We start from the raw sequence: 16,900 nt of genomic DNA, 5'->3' as shown, positions 1-16,900 counted from the left end.
AATGAAAGGGAAAAGGGAAAGGGGGAAATATTTAACTTTCCCAGGAAGGGAATGAAACAAATTTGCTGTATTCAACAACAATAAAAAAAAACCCTCCGCAGTCTGATTGCATCTAACCTTGCTTTTACATTCCTAAAGTGATTTCCAAATGAGGGCACGGATTAGGGAGAGCGGAGAGGGAACAGACAGCGAAGGAATTCTGCAAAACTCGGGATCAATTTAAACAAGCTGGAAGGGAAATTGTTTTCTTATAGATTATCAGCAAAGCCAGACCCTGCCCCAGAGGACATGGGGGCTTCATAAATGATGTACAGACACGTCTTTGGAAAACAGACAGCAAATTAGAGCCACCCTAAAGCCTCCCTTCCTTCTCCTGGCCCATCCTGATTCAGCTCTCCTGATGAAAAATGCATTTCAGCTGCTGTGCTTCCTGTGGAATTAAACAGCCTACAGTTTTGTAGAGATTTATCTCCAGTGAAATATTTATGCCCAGGCCAGGTTGTGGAAAGGGTTACAGGGAGGTTTTTAAAGTATCAGCATCTCCTGTCCTACAGATCCCACTGCCTGCAGACACCTTCCCTTCATCCCTGGGAATTTTCACTCCTTGGCTGCTTGTTTTGTTATTTTTATTTTTTTTTTAAGCATTGAAAGGCAGAAAGAAACTGCCAAACTCCACAAAATCCAGCAGGAAAAACGAGGGCAGGTCCCCTCTGGCGTCTGGGCTGAGGTGCTGCCTCAACTGCAGCTCAGGAACGGGGAGTTCTGCTCATTTTTGAAGACTCCATCCCCAGTTCATTCCCTCTGCCAATGCCACTCACCCGCTGTGCACGAGAACCCCCTGACACTCATCTAACCAGGGGGAATTAGAACATTCATCCTGACTTTTCCAAGGAGGGAAAAAGGCTGACTCAGACAGGTGCTTTGGAGAAAGCAGCAATCCTGACAGCCAGGGAAAAGGGAAGCTGCTTCTTCCAGGCATTTTGCTGCACACCAACAACAAAAGAGGTTTTTTTTTTCCTTGCAATTTAAAGTCATTTACAGGCTCAAGGAAAGCAGAAAAGTTAAATATCCATGTGGTTCATGTGTTGAGGCCATGACAGCACTGCTAAGAACAACCTGGGAACATCCAAATGGGGCAGCTTTGCGGATTTATCCAAGGAAAATCAGCTCCCTTTCTCTCAACTCCTCTCCAGAGCTTTTTCCCAGCAAAGTCCTCTTGAGAGGAAACCTGCTGAGCTCCCCTGAGCCCAGCCTTGGGAGGGCAATCAAAGCCATTCCTGCTCCTTCCCTGCTTCAGCTCCTCTCTCCTGGATCCTGCCCCCAGAGCCAGCTGCAGCCACAGCCTCCTTCAAAGCCATCCCAGGGAACAGTGGGAGCACTTCCAAGGAATCCACTCAATCGATTCTGGTCCCACTCTGGTCCCACCAGGAGCTGCCACAGCCTCGGAGCAGCATCTTCACTGCCAAAGGATTTCCTGTCCTTCAACAGCACCTGAACACCCCAATCCTGGAATCTTTTTATCCTGATCCTGAATCCTCCCCAGAGAGGGTGGGAAGGGGCTGAGATGCGCTTCCCAGAGCAGCTGGGGCTGCCCCTGGATCCCTGGAAGTGCCCAAGGCCAGGATGGAGGGGGCTTGGAGCAGCCTGGCACAGGGGAAGGTGTCTCTGCCCATGGCAGGGGATGGGTTTTAAGGTTCCTCCCAAACCGAACCAGTCTGGGTTTTTCCATGGAATCCACGCTCAGGGGGATTTCAGCTAGAAAATGAGCAGCAGCAGGATCATGCAGGGAGGCAGCTGCAGATTCCTGGGAAAGCTGGGATGGGTGAGGCCAGACAAGGGCAGTCATTTCTTTCTCTCTTTACCTTGGTACTGGGCACTGAAGCCCTTCTGCCTGTGGTTGCCGTCAGAGGTGAAGTGGAGCCGCAGCCAATTTTTGCTGCTGATCACAGGGGCGGGCAAATTCATCCCAGTGAACCTGCAAGAGACCAAGCAGCACAGCCACATCAGGATCTGGGAGCACACCCCAAACACGGCTCTCCAGGCCATCCTCCTCCCCCAGGAATGTGGGAACTCCTCTGCAGGTACCACACACCCAAGGAGAGCACCCTCCCACTCCAGGGCTGTTTCCAGCTGGGATTCCCATGGGAGAGCCCCATGTTTGTAATTATAGAGGTTTCCATTCCTTTTTCCTAAGGCAAAGAACATTCCCAGGCTTACTCAGTTCCTCTCTTCATGTCTGGTTAACCCCACTACAAAGAAACACCGTTTATTTTAACTCAGGAAGGGAAAGGATGGCAAGAACCTCTTTATTTTTATTTCATTTATGACCAATCCCAACCTGAGGAAGATTCCAGCCAGCAACCGAGGTGGGCAGCTCCAGAGCCCAGCAGCAGCCCTTCATATCTGTTTACAATTTTATTTCCTTTTCAAATATGATGTTGTTTCTGTCATTTAACTCCAGCTAAAACTTCCTCACTGAGTTTTACCCCAAGCCAAGATTTAGACTGGACCAACATTTCTCCCAAGTCACAGCACTTGGACTGTGGCCCACAGTGGTGACATTCACCATGGTGGGGACACTAAAGCTCTCATGGAACCCTGTTCCTGTTAATGAAAGTTAATTATTTTAATCCCCAATCATCACTTATTTAACAATTACTGCAATTTCAACACCCATTATTGATACTCTAACACCTTTTATTGCCATTCCAACACCCATTTTTGCCATTCCAACACCCATTTTTGATATTCCAACACCCATTTTTGACATTCCAACACCCCCTGCTTTTTTTTTTTAATGAAGGCAAAAGGATCCTGGGAATCTGTTCCATCTGGAGGGTAATTGATATTTGATTATTAAACATTTTTTAGCAGCAGATCTGACAGCTCATGGAGCATCTGAAGAGTCCTTCAGTCACCCAGCCCATCCAGAGGTGACCTCAGCTCCTCCCAGTGGGAGCCAGGCTGGGATTGGCAGCGTTAATTAATGGCAGAGGGGCTGCCCTGCTCTCCCGGCCCGTTAATGAGCTTGCAGGGTGATTAGTGCATAACTAAAGCATCTCTGCCACCTACAGTACAATCCAAAGCCTGGATTATCCCGTGCCTGGATCCTGCAGCACCCTGAGGCTTCTAAAGCCGGCCTTTAAGGTTGCTCCCCATCACTTCTCCACGGATGGGTTTCCATGGCCCAGCCCTTTCAGGAGGAGCAGGTGGTGCAGAAATGGATCCTCTCTGGCTTTTTGCCATCCTTGGGGAGCTCCAACGCAGCTAAACCGACTGAACTGGAAACTTTCTCAAACAACTGAGTTCTAACTGAGAGGAATGACGGGTTTGTCTTTACAAACAAGCTGTGGGTCTGCTGATAAGATGCAGCTATCAGTGAGAGACAACAGAAACAATGGGATGGATTCCACTAAAAGATGAAAGAGGCACTGAAAGAGCACCATGAATTCCACAAGAGTTAAGAATTAAGAAGGGAATATGCATTGGGGGTGTCTCAGGTATCAGGTGTTCCGGGAAGCCTGTACCTCTCAAGTACCTCAGCCTATGTGGAAAGAGAGAAGGGACAAGCGGCCGGGAATTAGGATAAAAAGGAGGCTGCGCCCTCCAAAAATTGGAGACACCCCAGGGGAATGCCCCATGGCCTCTCCCTTTATTCGAATAAAGAAAAAGGACTCCTCTGTCTCCTTCTTGGACATAAACCTCTGGTGTTTGTGGATTAATTTCCTGACATAACAAACAGATTTGGGGCTGAGATGGAATATGGGATGCCTCCAACCCATCCTGAGGAAGTTCCCCTGGCTGGTTGTTATGACAACACCCTTAAGCTTAATACTCTCAGCCCCAAAGGGCAAATTCATTGTTCATTCTGCAGCAGCAGCAAAATCATTACTAATTATAATTAATATATCAATAATAATATAATTCATAGTAATTAATTCTAAAGAATTAATCTTTAGCTATGCAGGGCCAAATTTCGCTTTCACATCTGTAATTCAATTGCCTGAGACAAAAAATAGACAACAATGAACCAAAGCTGCCTGAATGAGGCTCAACTTCTCCTGTCCCCACCCCTACTTTTGTTTTAGATCAGCACATCCTTGGAGGGTGGATTGAGTAGCCTGAGGACTGGGAATCCACTGACACGGAAACTTCATCTCCACAGACTCATGGAATCATTAAGGTTGGAAAAGATCTCCAGGACCCTCAAACCCAACCTGTCCTGAGCCTCCTTTTCTCCAGGCTGAGCCCCCCCAGGATTGATCTTCCAGACTGTGGTGGTTTTCCCATCCCACCACGAACTTCCAAGGATCCCAAATACTTGAACTGTTAAAATTCCACCAACCCAGTGAATGAACACTTGGAAAATCATCTGGAAAACTCTAATAGATGGCACTTCCTCCTGCCTTTGCAGGAAAAATTCCTGAAGGCAAAACCAGGAAAAGGGACAAAAAAATACATGACAGCCCCTGTGTTCTGCACCCACAGAAGATTTAGGGAGAAGGAAAAACTCTCCCTGACTTTCATGCATGGAAATTTTCCTCAGCTCCAGTGTCACTTGCTCAAGACATTGACAGCTTTTGGAAAAGACAGAATCAGCCAAGAAATCCCCATCAGCTCCTCACTGCCAGGCACACCCTGACAGACTCTCCCCCATGATTCTGTTCCCTCCAGAACTCCCTTTCCTCTCCCCTTTCTCACCTGAAATCCAGAAGAATCGCAGGGTGAAGGTTTCCATCCCCTAAAAGGCCCTGCCCAGCCCCAGATTCGGTGGGAAAAGGGGTGAAAATGTTCTGGGTAAGGAACACCATGGCTGGAGCTCAGCATTCCATGGAAAACTCTGTGCCCACCTGCAGCTCCCACCAGCTTTTCACCTGGAGGCTCCCACAGGTTTCAATTGATCATTAGGCACATTAATAGTTCATTGATAATGGAATATTTAATTCCAGCTGCAGGGCCTCACCATGCCAAAGTCCTGGCTGCTGGGGATGGATCTCAGAGGGAATGGCAAGGATGCTCAGCTGGGAGAACCAGGGAATCATCCCAAATTTCCTAGCAGGGGTTTGGGGACAGGGCAGGCAGATCTTTGTCTTACTTTGTATTTTCCTTTGCTGTCACCACCCTGCCCCCAAGCCCCACCTGAACTCTGTTCAGCCTGAGGGGAAAAAACTTCATTTCAAACAATTGATTTTATCCCAAATCCTTCCCAGCAGGGTTTTTAACCTGGGATGTTTTTCCCTTGAGTGCCACCGAAGCCTCCACATTAAAAAAAATTCCTTTATTCACAACAGGGAAGGGTTAATGCCATCAAAACTCCTTTTTCAGAAAAAGCACTGAAGTGAGGAATTCTCAACTCTTTATTTCTTTCCTTGCTCTCTCACTTCCCACCGAATCCAGGCATTAAATATTTATCCCATTCCCTCCCCTGGCACAATTAGTATGGCTGTACATGGCTGGCACTGATTACTCTGCATTCACGTCCCATTATCTATTTACAATCCCAATTCCTGCTTTAATTTGTTTCCACGCAGAGAGGAAGAAAAGGAAGGGAAGAAAAAAATCAATGAAGTATCACAAAGTGAGGCAGAAGCACTGGAGGAACAGGAGGAGATGTTTGCACATGGATTTTGAGCACCCTGAAATTTGATTATCCTCAATTTGGCTATTAGTTCTTCTTAAATGGACCCAAATACAATGAGAATTCCTCGTGTGGATGCTGCAAGAGTCAAAGGTCATGACTAAAAGGCAGGAATTCCACCTGAAATCCAAGTGAAATACATGGAGATGATGGATTTAAATATGAATTTGAAGGTGCCCTGGTGCTGCCCAGGATGGGAGTGCAGTCAAACACCAGCTTCAAATAAAAGCAAACGGCATCCCTGGGGATGTTTTATATTTTTTTTCCCCTTTTTGCTTTTATTGATTGAATTTCACCTCTCTATTCATTTCATCTCTGTTCTGACACCCCCCTGGATCTCTGCTGATAATCTCTAACACCAGCCAGGCCAAATCCTGACTCCTCCTGGAGCACCCAGCATGAATTCTGTGTGAATCTCCCTGAAGTTTCATCTTCCTGGAGCTCAGATCCACCTTTTCCTGCCCTGGATGTAACCCAAAGTGAGACCTACAGGAGTGGCTGGGAGGAGGATGAGGAGGAGGATGAGGGGAAATTCCAGCAGCATTTCCAGGGATGGAGGGGTCAGGGGCAGATCCCAGCAGCATTTCCAGGGGTGGAGGAATCAAGGCTGGCAGTCAGTATGAAATCCAAGGAGAAGAACACACCTGGATGATCCATGGAAGCTCCCCAGGACAGGCTGGGCAGGGCTTGGAGCAGGTGGGATAATGGAATGTATCCCTGCCCATGGATGGGGTGGCACTGGATGGGATTTAAGGTCCTTCCCAACCCAAACCATCCTGGAATTCCACAATCCACAACTGGATTCAGTGCTGTGGATGCCAAGTTTAACCAGAATTGTTGCACAAAACTAAGCCCAGCCCAAATTTCACTCTGAGCACCATCCCCACCTCTGCCAGAGCCTCCTTTTCCCTCCCATCCTTTATTCCATGGATACCCTGCCAATTCTGATTCAATTCCCTCTCACTGCAACTCAGGGACACTCTCAGCAGCTCTTTATCTCCCTGTGTGTTATTATTCACTTCACCTGTATTTTTAACTTTTCATCCAAACCTCTCCTGAAATTATCAGGAGAGCTGTACCATTAATTCTGAACATCTTATTCGAGCTTGTCTGCTCTCTTAAACAAAATATACTTAAGCACCTCTAGACCTCATTTCTCGGTCGCAGGAGACATCTCCTCACAATGGACTTTTGCAAGGAAAATGAATAATTAGATGCAGTTATTGTTCCTCCTTTAATGCTGGAGGCACGGCAGCTGCACTCCTGCATCTCAGAGATGCTCCAGAGCCTGCAAGTGCCTCAGCAGGGGCAGGGAGAGATCCCACATCACCCCACACCTTGGCAAGCAGCAGCCTGCCACATGGAAATCCTCTGATTGTAGGCAGTTCTGGAAAAAAACACCCTACAAACAAAGCAAGTGAACTTCTGGGACCAGTCAGAGATTTCCCTTGGAAGGATGTGCCCCCTCCAGGCTTCCCAGTTCCTTCCTTCACTGGAATGTTTCAAGGCTGGAATTCCCCACTGGAATGTTTTTAAGAGCCATCATAAGCCCAAGGACAGATTTAAACAAGCTTTTTCCTGCAGGAGGAGCAGTGCACTCCTCATTTCCCAAGAAAGAATGGGAATTACGAGGCCTGACTGCCCTTCCCATGAGGAAACTCCTGGAATTTCCAACCTCCTGATGTCCAATCTGAGTGCAGAACAAAGCTGGGTTCTGGCAGGAACCCTCTCTCCTCCAGGCTGTGTCCACTCTGAAATATTTCAGAATTTTCCAGATTCAGCTTTGATGGGATTTTAGCTTCATCAGGGTGAAAACTGGAAATATTTCTGTGTTGGTGGCCAGCTCAGTGCTTTACCATTTCCTTTCTGCACCAGCTGCATTTTGCTCCATGGGAAGTTGTGCCTTTGGGTTAAAGAGGTTTTCACTCTAAAACCAAAAATCTACATTTTATGAATGGCTGGGAAATATTTGCCTCCAAGATGAGTTCATTGATCTTTTAATATCTAACATAGATATCCATTGCCTGTGTGTGTAAATATAATGTAAATTGCCTGTGTGGAATATCCATGAAATCCAAGAAAAACAAATCCCCAGTGGGTGAGTTTGTGCATAAATCACTGCTAAATGTAATAAAACCCCCTCAGAGACACTTTCACCTGTTGGGGTGCTCAGCTGTGACAGCTCCAGAAATGCCTATGGACCATTGAATCACTTCTCATTAATGTGAAATTAATCCAGAACAGAGATCCAGGAGAATTCAGCCTGAGATAATTTTGAAGCATTTTAGAGGTGAAGGAAACAGCAGAAAAATGAGATTATCAGGTACCCTGGACAGTGGAAATTGGCTTGGCTTTGTCTCCAGTTGAGTTCCATCGTCCCTAATCAGCCAAGAATTTGGTTTATGCTTCTGTAAAGAAGAGCTGGGGAAATATAAAAAAATATAAAAAAACATAAAAAAACCATAAAAAAATATGAAGAATTAAGAACTCCAGTGTAGGAGTTCCTGGGAAAAAAAAAAAAAAAAAAAAGTATTTATTTGTTCCTAGCCAGCAAATTTCTCAGAGGGCAGGAATTAAAGGTGATGTCAATGAAGGAAGTTTTACTGCTGCTTGGAAACACTTTCACCTTTTAAGGGAATCCAAGGAAAAAGGAAGGAAAAGGGAAGTGGGGGATAAATTGTTCTGGAAAGAGCCAGGGATCCCTGGAAGTGGAAGCTTTGGGACTGATTTGTTGCTCTTGGACATGAAGTTAAGTCTGTTGTAATCAGTTGTGGGAGTGGAAACAAGAACTGCAGAGGGATGGAGGCCAAAAATTGTTCCAGAAGGATTTACCTTTAGGCTGCACCCTGGGACTAAGGCTGAGCCAAAGCCCAGACCAGGAGAATTCTTCATTTCCAGTCCAAGGGTGCTGGGTCTGCCCTGGTGGCATTTTTTTGATTGGATTTGGAGCAAACCTCACCTGTTTTGTCCTTTCCAGCAGGACCTGGTGCCAGCAGATTCCCAGGAGCCTGCAGGAGGGTGCTGTGAACATGCCAAGAAGTTTTCCACACTAGAAATAACCTGTCCTTAAGGAAATTCCCATTCTTTTTTGGGAAATGAGGAGTGCACTGCTCCTCCTGCAGGAAAAAGCTTGTTTAAATCTGTCCTTGGGCTTATGATGGCTCTTAAAAACATTCCTGTGGAGAATTCCAGCCTTGAAACATTCCAGTGAAGGAAGGAACTGGGAAGCCTGGAGGGGGCACATCCTTCCAAGGGAAATCTCTGACTGGTCCCAGAAGTTCACTTGCTTTGTTTGTAGGGTGTTTTTTTCCAGAATTGCCTACAATCAGAGGATTTCCATGTGGCAGGCTGCTGCTTGCCAAGGTGTGGGGTGATGTGGGATCTCTCCCTGCCCCTGCTGAGGCACTTGCAGGCTCTGGAGCATCTCTGAGATGCAGGAGTGCAGCTGCCGTGCCTCCAGCATTAAAGGAGGAACAATAACTGCATCTAATTATTCATTTTCCTTGCAAAAGTCCATTGTGAGGAGATGTCTCCTGCGACCGAGAAATGAGGTCTAGAGGTGCTTAAGTATATTTTGTTTAAGAGAGCAGACAAGCTCGAATAAGATGTTCAGAATGATTGGTACAATACAAGGTCAGGCCTTGGAAGTGCCCAGGGAGGTTTGGAGCTCCCATCCCTGGAGGAGCCCAGGGAAGGCCTGGATGTGGGCTGGGGATGAGGATTGGTGACAGGCTGGACTGGGTGAGGGCTTTTCCAACCTCAATTACCCTGGAAAGGAGAAGATTCCTCTTTCTGTACACCCACAGGGAGACCTTTGGGCTCCACGCAAATGGGGATAAGAAAGGGCTCCCCCCAATTTAAATAATCAGATAATGAATCCCACCCTTGCTGCTAATTACCCCAATAAAAAGAAGTCAAGTGACAGAACCAAAGCGCTTCCCACGACTCTCCCACCCTGAAACCAGCTCGGTTCCAGTCACAGCACAACGAGGTGACAAACACGATTATATTTATTCCATTCAGAGCAAACCACCCCTAATTCAGCACAACAGAACGCAACTGAGGCTCTCTAATGCCGCATTGCAAATCCCCACACACACCCCCTGGAACCTGCTACAGCTTTATTAGAATTTCCTCTGAAGCCTGGATATCAGAGCTGCAGAGATTGTTTTCCCCGGGCAGGCAGGGGAGATGTGCTGATAAGGAGCCGGGCTGTGTTTATCACCAGATAAATAACAACCAGCCCTCCGTGCAGGGCAGCCTTTGTCACCCTAACAATGCACTTAAATCCCATTAAACCTGGAGTTTTATTGACAAACGAGGCTGGGGAGGCAGGGAGGGGGGAATGCTTCAGCCCACTAAAATCTGCAGAGGGAGCCCAAGAAGCTGCGAGGGAAATTTGGGAGCTGCATCCTGGTGCTTTTCCAGCTCACCGGGCACAGAATTTGCTCCCTTTGGGGATGTTATAAATCTGTATTGTGATATTGGCTTTCGCAAGTATTAGGATGAATATTATATGTTAAATACTTTTTGGCTATGTATGTACTTTTTTTTCTTGCTAACAAGTTTTAAGCTTAAAGGAATCTCCTAGTACCAAGGAAATCTCCTAGTACAAAGCAAGGAAACCCCAGAGGGCAAAGACAGTGGGGCCCAAGCTGTTATCAGTGGAAGAACAATAGAGCCCAAGCTGTTATCAGTGGAAGAACAATAGAGCCCAAGCTGTTATCAGTGGAAGAACAATAGAGCCCAAGCTGTTATCTGAAGCCAAGATCAGGCCGTTGGCAGCAGGGGAAAGATGTGAAGCCCAGCTGCCCTCAAAGGAAGGATGAGGGGCCCGGACTGTTATCAACACTGACCATTTGCAGAAGAAAGGAAACCAGACTCAAAATAATGTTGGTCAGCAAGAATAATGATGACCAGCAGAAATAATGCTGACCAGCAGAAAAAAAAACCAAACAGAGTGTGTTCTAAGAAGGCAGAACCAGGGAGGGGACACGCTTTGAATATGCATTAAACCTTCACAGCAGGATGGGATAAAAAGGGTGTTCCCAAGATACCAGGGGTGTTCCTGGCAACCCGCCAGGGCACCCGGCCGTTTTAACCCTTTGCTTTATTTCCTTTGTCTCCTAATTGTCTTTTTGTTCATATTAAACTTTTTATAATTTATTAAGTGAATCTCATTTTTAACGAGCACAGTCGGGTCACCTCAGACTTCTGCACTCCCAGACACGCAGGAGGGACCGAGCTGATCCTGGCTGGCTCCAGGATGTTTCATTAATAATGGAAGAGGCTGGCTGGAAGTGACAAACTTGGTGGAAGTGACCCTGCTTGGTGGCAGCTCCAGCAGTGTCACACCAGGGTTCAGCAATGTCCTGTTCTGCCCTGCTCCCAGCCTGTCCTCCTGCAGCTCAGCTCCTGGCAGGCATTGAAGTGACATTCCGGGAGAAAAAAGGGACATGGCCACACCTGCAGCCATCACCGCTCAGCTCCAGAAGGAAAAACACCTTTAGGGAAGAGAGGGAAAGGAAAATCGCGTTGTAAAGGAGCTTTCTGATTCCCTGAGGAAGCCAGCACATGGAGGAGTTCAGCCACGAGTCACCAAACCAGCCCAGGTGCCACCTCTGAACCTCTGAACACTCCTCTCTTCTATTTTATCATTTCTTTCTGTAGTTTCTACAAATCTCTTTTACAGTGCAGCAAAAAAAAAAAAAAAAAAAAAAAAAAAAAGTCACAGAAACCGGGAGAAAACCAGATTTGGGAAGTGAAAGTCGTTTTGCTGACAGCTCCATGAAAAACCTGCTCGGATTCCAGCAGCAGGAATGACAATGGAATGCAAAGCAGCCTCGGGAAGGAGGGAAGCAGAACCTGGGAGCTCTCGGAGTGATTTTCCTGCTCACCTTTGGCACCATGGGATGGGAATTATCGGAATTTCACGATCAACTCCATGCTGAGCATAAATAATGACCCCAAAACCCCCAAATGCCGAAATCCCCCTTTGGGGGCACAGAATTTCTGCCTCCCTTTTAGAGCTGGGGGGAACTGCCAGGCTGTGACCAGGGGAGGTGACAAAGCCCCTGAGGACAGTTGTAAACCAGGTCTAGCAGTGCTGCCTGAAGGCAAAAATCCACATTAATCCAGTCCCTGACCACTGCCACCAGTTCCTGGTGACAGCAACACCGCATCCCATCCTCCCACCACCTCCCCCAACTCAGAACAGGCTGAAAGTTTGGTGGTTTTTTTTATTTTTATTTACTTTTATTTTATTTATGAACCTGGGGTGATGGCAACACCCACAGCCCAAAAGGATTGCTGACCTGATGCTGAGCTCTGACTGTGCTTGGAGTTCTCTCGTGGGTGAGGCTCTTACTCAGACCATGAAAAATTCCTGCCCAGGGACAGAAAGATGGAAAGGCTCCACCACTTCCAAGTGTTTGCATGAAGAACCCACACTTTCCCCTTTGCAGCAGGCAGAGCAATTTGAACTCTTGATGTTTTACTCTGTAACTTCCAGTTGCAGTTGGATTTGGGAGCAGAATTCCCCTTGCACAGAGCTCAGTGGAACCATCTCTTATTTACTGCACACTGAATTTAGCACCATGTCCATGGCTGAGGGAAAACTGAGCAGAGGCTTCCAGCCAAATCCCCAGAATCCGCTCAGTCCTTCCTCTCCAGGCCCACAGCCACGATAAATTCTCTAAGAAAGGGTCCTGTTGTGTGGTGGCCTCTCCACGAGGAGTGCAGCAGCAGGGAATCATGGAATAGTTGGGGTTGGAAGGACCTTAAAACTCATCCAGTCCCACCTTCCAGGGACACCTCCTGTTATCCCAGAGTGTTCCAACCTGGCCTTGGACACTTCCAGGGATGGAGGCAGCCACAGCTTCTCTGGGAATTCCATTCCAGCCCCTGACTGCTCTCACAGGGACCATTTTTTTCCAAATATCTCACCCACATCTGCCCTTTCCCAGTTTGCAGCCATTCCCCCTCATCCTGTCCCTCCATCCCTTGTCCCAAACCCCTCCCCAGCTCTCCTGAAGCCCCTTTAGTCCCTGAACACTTTAAGGCACTGTTGCCATGCATTGTTTGGCCTGACAAAAGCATCCCAATCAGCACAAAGCCCTTTTCCCTCTCCATCCCTGTTCTCCAGGGATTCACCCTGCTCCTCCAGGTGCCTCTTCCATCACTCCCAACCCACTGTGAAGCCGTGGAATCGTGTCATGTTCCAACCTTCAGCAAGGTTTTCAAGGAAAAGTCACTTCCCTCCCTCCCTGTGTGCTCCTGTGGTGCCCGAGTCTGCCTTCAGCAGCCTTGACATTCATCTCCCTGGCAATTTCCTTCCCCAGAACTTGTTCTGCCTTGCTGGGAATTTGTGTCCAAACTCAGAGTTATTCACAGCTGGTGCTCCCACCACGAGCCACAGATGCTGGAAAATTGTACAGATCCCATTAGCAAACAATGAAATGATGGCTGGAGGTCTGTGGAAATCAGAGTGGTGGTTTTTTCTTTAGGTTAAACACTCCAATTTTTGAATATGGGTATAAAGGAAGAAGGTTGGCTGGAACTTTCTCCTTTGTGCAAGGAAGATGGATGAGGAGGGCTCCAGGACATCAACTGAGTTTTGTCACGTCACCACATCCTCAAAATTCCTGCATATTTCTCAATTTTTCATTCAGGAATAACAAGCTGAACCCTTTCCATTGAGGCAGAAAGTTGTTTCCACCTGCTCTGCTCAGTTGCCAGCACCTGGGAGAAGGTGTTCTCCCAGCCAGCCCAGGCTCTCAGATTTCCAGAGCCAGGATTCAGCTTTTCCACCACAAGCCCCTCACAAAAAGGCATAATTTAACTGGAAAATCAATGGAAGAATATTCCAGCAGCAGCAGTGAAGGTGTCACTGCCAGGAGCACAATGATAGGTGTGGAAAGAGCCACGATGGACAGAGCAGGAATGTGCACATGGAATTGCATCCACACAATCCTGGCACACGGCACAGGAATCCCTGCTGCACCTTCCCATCCAAAGTGCCACGGTCTCCAGTCTAAACCATCAATAATTAAAGACTCTGAGGTGGCTGCAGGGCCAGTGGGAGACAAAGAAATCATTCAATTCCTCTCCAAGGTCATCCAAGTAAATGAGGCCTCCCTGAAGATTCCCCAAGCTGAAATATCCATGTCCTGGATGCTGTAACTCCAGAAGAAGAGAGGGAGATCAAATATTGGGAAAGCTCTGAGAGGGAGCTACAAAAGGTAGAAAATCCAGCGTTAAGTCAAACATTGGAACAGATTCAAAAGGAGCAGAAGGGAGGAGGAAAAGCTACAGATAAGGATTGTCTCACACGGGGACTGTGTTTACCTTATTAATTCCTGATCCCACTCTCCTCTGAACAAGGTGCTCGGGATTGGGCAGGAACGAAACAAAAGCTGGGCAGCATTCCCAGAAAAGCAGCCTGGGAGCTGTGAATCCTGCCCAGCAGGGATCTGTGCTCACACACAGAGGTCAGCACCCAGCTCCCTGCGGCACCGAGGGGACACGGCCAAGGTGACACAGCCGCGATGGCCCCGAGCCCAAGACCAGTTCCAATCTGCTGCACAGTCTGCACATGCCTGGGGTCACACCTTGCTCTGGAAAACTCACCTCCACACGCTGATCTGTTTGTGCTTCCTGCATGGAAAATATTCCTGGGCCTGGTTTCTTTTGGGGGGGTTGTTGTTTATTTTTCCCCAGGTCCTGCATTTACCCAGAGAACAGAGACTGGAGGATTAAAGGTGAGCGTTTCGGGAGCTCCTCACAATTTACTGATGTCACCAAGTGCAGCAGCACTTCCAGGCTGTCCCTGATCCCTCTCAAGTCCAGGGAGCATCAGGCACGAAGGCTTCTCCCATCCCAGCTCCTTCCTCCTCCTCCAACCCGTGCTTACAAAGCACTCAATCCTGTCCTTACAAAAATCCAGTCTTTCCACAGAATGCCAGCATGGTGTGGTTGGAAGGAGATCAAGGATTAATTATCCTTCCCTGCTATGGGAAAGGGACACCTTCCACCAGGCCAGGGTGCTCAGAGCTCCTTCCTTCCCCTCAGAAGGGCAGTGTTGTTGCTGATTTACACTAAAAAATAAAAGACAGCAACAAAAGAGATTATCTGGGATGACGGAGAGGAATTTTTATGAGGGAGCAAAGCCTGGGTAATGATGATGTTGAAGGAGCAGTCATTTGCTCCTAATGGTCCCCCTGGTAATTCCTGCAGTGTCTCCAGAAGTTTAATACATGGGATTATGGCAGGGAAGTCTCTGAGAACTAAGCAGATCCTTAACTTGCTTTGACATTGTCATTTTACACCGCATTATTCCACGGGAGACCTGCAAAGCAATAAATCCTTCCTTTGCCAGGATGTGGGAGCCCTGTGAGAGGTGCCAGCTACCAGCTAAAGCAACAAATTGTTCAGCTAAATTCTCATTTCTGCCCCAAATTCCACCTTGTCCTCAATGACTCTTATGGAAAAAAAAAAAAAAAAAAGGAGTCACCTGCTTAAAACCTACAGGAAACTCTGAGATTTCATTCCCTGATAAACTCATGCTGGAGCTTTAATTTAACAGCACCAGGGACAAGAAAGATGCTTTTCAGTAACTTCCACTCAATAAAACTGTGAGAAAAAGAAAACTTTGGTTTTTCCCTTTTTACTCCTTTCCAAACTGATCCTTTCCAACCAGCTTTGGCTCTTCCTGCCCAGAAAGACATTGCTAAAAGGTGTTTGCAACATCCTACTTATTTAGGGAGCAACTGAGTAACTTGAGCAGGAGAGCATAAAGCAGGCCTGGCCTTATCATTTTGGGTGAATTCTTTAGAAAAATCCATTTTTATTGTGTTTGCTGTTGAGAGAATTCCTGGAATTTGCCACAAGTGAATAAATGGTTGTTTCTGAGGCACCTTCTCAGCAGCAAAGTGAGTCCATCCAAACATTCCAGCACCCACTCAGCATCGGCTCCTTCGGAGATTCCCTGGGTGAGAGCTCTCAGGAAAGGGAAAAAAACCTCATTTTAAATTCCATCTGCTCCTGTGCTCCCACCTTCAGCCAGCCAGGAATTCCCAGGTGGGTTTATCAATTTCCCAGTGCTGCTTGTTTCCTCCTTAGACAAAAGATGCCTGAGGCACTCTGGCCATTACAAAATGCTCACTAAAACCTCCACACTGTGCACAGCTCCTATTTCACACCCCAGACAGGGCACAGCCTGCCAAATCCCAAAAAACTTCCACCTGCCACTGGCAAAACATGGGAAGGAAGCAGAGAATCGGCCAAGGTCACCCAGATGGATTGGAGCAAACAGTGGAGTCCAGAAAAACCCATAAATCTGAGAGGTTTCCAGGAAACCCCATAAATCTGAGGGATGGTTTCATGTCCAGAATGCTCCACAAAGTCTTGGGGAAGCACCTGAAACTCTCAGTTCCACCCCAAGCTGGGAGGAGGGAGTGGAATTTGTTAATTCAGGCAGTTTGACACTGTCTGCTCGGTATCAATGGGTTTAGCTGGTGTCTGCTGTGGAGTTGGACACAGGAGGAGCAGAGAATTCACTGGCACAAATCCCAGGGCAGCCTCTGCCAGGAACAGCTGCTCCCTGTCTGGGAGAACCAGAGCCATTCTTCTTCCCAAAGTCTCACAGAACCAGCAAGAAAGGATTCACAGAGCTGAGTGCTGCATTCCTGACGTGCCACACTGTCCCAGGAGCTGGGGACAAATCCAGCACAGCCAGGAACACTGGGAAAGGGCCTTGGAGAGGAGAATCCTGGGGCTGGGATGCTTGTAAGGAGAACAAGACAAATCCAGCACAGCCAGGAACACCAGGAAAGGGCCTTGGAGAGGAGAATCCTGGGGCTGGGGTGCTTGTAAGGAGAAGAAGACAAATCCAGCACAGCCAGGAACACCAGGAAAGGGCCTTGGAGAGGAGAATCCTGGGGCTGGGATGCTTGTAAGGAGAAGACAAATCCAGCATGGCCAGGAACACCAGGAAGGGGCCTTGGAGAGGAGAATCCTGGGGCTGGGATGCTCGCAGGGAGAACGTGTCTCTGTCTGCACCTCTCTGCTGGATGGACAGGCCACCCACAGAATCTTCTGGAAACTTCTGCCTGAGCACAACCAACCACTGGTAACAGGCAGGACAACCTGGGGCAAGGCAAGGACTGAAATCTCCACCAGCTGCCTCCGTACTCCCACTCCCCATCTGCTTTCTCATTCCCACTCATCTGCTGCTTCTTCCAGTGCAGTCCTGGCACACAGCAC

At 47.7% G+C, this 16,900-nt stretch overlaps 1 protein-coding gene across 1 annotated transcript in view; it reads right to left on the bottom strand.

Annotated features, from left to right (window-relative positions):
- The window catches only part of CSMD2 (CUB and Sushi multiple domains 2), a 278,621-nt gene that overhangs the window by 152,788 nt on the left and 108,933 nt on the right, over positions 1–16,900 (bottom strand). The window contains exon 7 of the mRNA XM_058856609.1: positions 1,863–1,975. Coding sequence (XP_058712592.1) covers positions 1,863–1,975 — 113 coding nt within the window. The remainder of the gene's footprint in view (positions 1–1,862; positions 1,976–16,900) is intronic.

This window comes from Poecile atricapillus, chromosome 24 (assembly GCF_030490865.1).
Source record: "Poecile atricapillus isolate bPoeAtr1 chromosome 24, bPoeAtr1.hap1, whole genome shotgun sequence".
NCBI lineage: Eukaryota > Metazoa > Chordata > Aves > Passeriformes > Paridae > Poecile > Poecile atricapillus.
The sequence above is the reverse complement of the archived record's forward strand: the minus strand, read 5'-3'. Positions and strand labels throughout refer to the sequence as shown.